The sequence below is a fragment of the Austrofundulus limnaeus genome, unplaced genomic scaffold (assembly GCF_001266775.1).
Source record: "Austrofundulus limnaeus strain Quisiro unplaced genomic scaffold, Austrofundulus_limnaeus-1.0 Scaffold2979, whole genome shotgun sequence".
Classification (NCBI taxonomy): Eukaryota; Metazoa; Chordata; class Actinopteri; order Cyprinodontiformes; family Rivulidae; genus Austrofundulus; species Austrofundulus limnaeus.
In genome coordinates, this window is record NW_013955381.1 from 2,396 (window position 1) to 5,037 (window position 2,642).

At 36.4% G+C, this 2,642-nt stretch overlaps 1 protein-coding gene across 2 annotated transcripts in view; it reads left to right on the top strand.

The window, feature by feature from the left end:
* Window positions 1–2,642, top strand: part of slc35a5 (solute carrier family 35 member A5) — a gene marked incomplete at its 3' end in the record, with an annotated part of 8,693 nt that overhangs the window by 2,389 nt on the left and 3,662 nt on the right. The window contains 2 exon segments of one of the 2 annotated variants that reach the window (XM_014000358.1): window positions 747–894; window positions 997–1,095. In XM_014000358.1, the coding sequence (XP_013855812.1) occupies window positions 771–894; window positions 997–1,095 (223 nt within the window). 2 annotated transcript variants of the gene reach the window in all.

Genomic DNA, 2,642 nt, shown 5'->3' on the forward strand with positions numbered 1-2,642 from the left:
GACCAGGACATAAGGGTGTTCAGGGACTCCAGGGGATTAATTGCCAAATTAATAGTTATTGGCTAAATACCACAGTTAATCGTGATTTTTTTTTTTGCCAATATCGCCCAACCCTAATCATGATTCTCATTTTCAAAGATTCAGAATCGATTTAAAATTTAAAATGTCCCAAACTTGATTAAAAAGAAAAGAAAATCCACAGGTTGTTCACGTCCATGTTGTACCTACCTGAGACGTCCTGACGTCTCATGCAGCTGCTTCTGGAACAGATGAACTCACAGAAAGAACCAAAACAAAGAGGAAACTACCAAACTGGAGGATAGAGAGATTTAACTGGTCCTGTCTTCATTGAATGTGAAGATTTGGGCTCATTTTGTTTTTTACTGAATGAGTCTGAGTTTGACCTCACTTTGTGTAAAGTTTGTATAATGAAGATGAAGAACTTTAGGAACACGATTAACGAGCTCACATTCAGATTTGAGTGAAAAAAAAATCAATTTTGAATCGAATCATGAGAGAGTAAAAGATTTCCACCCCTAAAAAATGATAATAAAATATATATATAGTATATGTATGCACTATATAAATTTGTCTAAGGTTCAACTTGACATACTTGACTGTAATTAGTCTTTTTACATGTATTAATTATGTTAAGTTTATAAGTTAATGGACCATAGAAAGACCCTGACCTGTGATAATGCTTTAAAACATATGTATGTGTTTTCTGTGACGATGTGATGCTGCAGTGTAGGCCCGGCCTGTCTGCAGCCATGATGTGCTGTCACCGCCCCTCCCTGTGCTCACGCTCCTGCTCCTACACTCTGGCTCTTGGCCTGGGCTTCGTYACGTTGGGCACCAGTCGCATCGTGCTGCTCAAGTTCTCTGCCAACGCTGGTTAGTGACGGCCGACACTACAGATCTGACATTTTAACAACAAAGATAAAAAAATATTCATGCATCAGTCGGTGTTTAACTTAGTTTTTCTGTTCCTTTCAGAAAACAAGTATGACTTCCTCCCTGCTTCTGTCAATCTGCTGGCCGAGGCCCTCAAACTGCTCTTCTGTTTGGTCATGTCCATCAGGGTCATAGTCCGAGGTAAATGTTCTTCCTCTGGTTTTWCTTGGATCTGAACAGAATCAGTAGATTTTTTGTTATATTTAAAATGTCAGTTCCATATAAAAGCTTCCCTTTTATTTTTTTTATTTTAGCTTACTCCAGCAAATTAAATCGTATACATGAGGATGGCTGCGTGGGCTGAAACACAATGTGCACGACTCAGAAAACTGCTCTGAAAGTTCGTTACACATAAACTGTTGTTTAAAAAACAAGCTGTGCAAACAGCTGCACAACTTGTGTTCCTTACAAACCTTTGTAAACTCCATGAGTGGGTTTTGTGTATTTTCTCACAATTTTCTTGGACCTTTGAGCTGAAACAGATCGTGGGGAGATTATTTCTCAACATGAACAGTAATTGATTTGTGCTCATTTTACAAGTTGTTGCTTAAATGATATGTCTGTAATAATAATATTAAAAAGCTTTTATTTTCCTCTGTGTTTGCACACCTGTTTTCAAAGAACAGGAATGATCTAGACTGGCCCAAAAGGTGTAACTTTAACATGAGTCTGAACTAAAGCAAAACTTGAATTTAAAATAAACATCTTCATTATATCTGTTACACACACATTACACACAAACACACACGTTTTTCACCTCTGGGTTCAGATTCTCTCATCAGGATCTAGTGATTGTTTTTTGACATCATCTCTAAATTTTAAATCTAACTCAGCAGGTTGAAGAAGTTGTGATGTTTTCTTACAAAAACCACTCTTCATAAGTTTTAGTCTTTTGTAAGAGGATGACAGCTGGTGAAGGAACTTTCTCACTGTTTGTTTAACTAGTTTGGTTTTCAACAACCAGGGCACAATGACACATTTATTTTAGTATGTTTGAATCTTCTCCATGGGATTTAAAATTTCTGAAGAGAGTTACAGTCCAGGAAGACACAGGTCAGTGTGGAAGTCTGGTTTTCTCTCATGTCCACCTTGTATTTAGCAAATAGCAGCAAATAATTTTAGTTGATTTTGTTGTCTAGAACAGTGATTCCCAACCAGCATGTTACAGGGGGTACAGTACATGGAAACATTTTCCAGGTGTGTAAATAAATAAATAAAAACAGCACTGGGATATGATGGTCCCTATGATTTCCACTATGAGGAAAATGCTGACGTTATTGACACATAATGGAATCCATTTGTAAGAAAAATACATATTCAATAAACTGAAGTCATTATTAAAACCACCATTGTTAAATAAACTGATTTTAGAAGGAATAAAACCAAACAACACCAGACGTCTGGATCTCAGTGAGGTTTAATGTTACTGGATCTGACAGGAAACCACACTGGTGAAAAACCAGGAAGTTCATCAATTTATACATGTTCTTCAATGCCTGTGTTCGCCCCCTACTGACCTACGGGTGAATCACAGGCATTCAGACAAAAATCTCATCTACTGTTATCATAACGTTTTAATTATGTGTTGTTATAATTCAAACATGTAACTAATCTATATCAATCAAAACATAATAAATTAAACATTGTCAACATTATAAAAAGGAAAACCTAAGAATATAGTGTTGTGC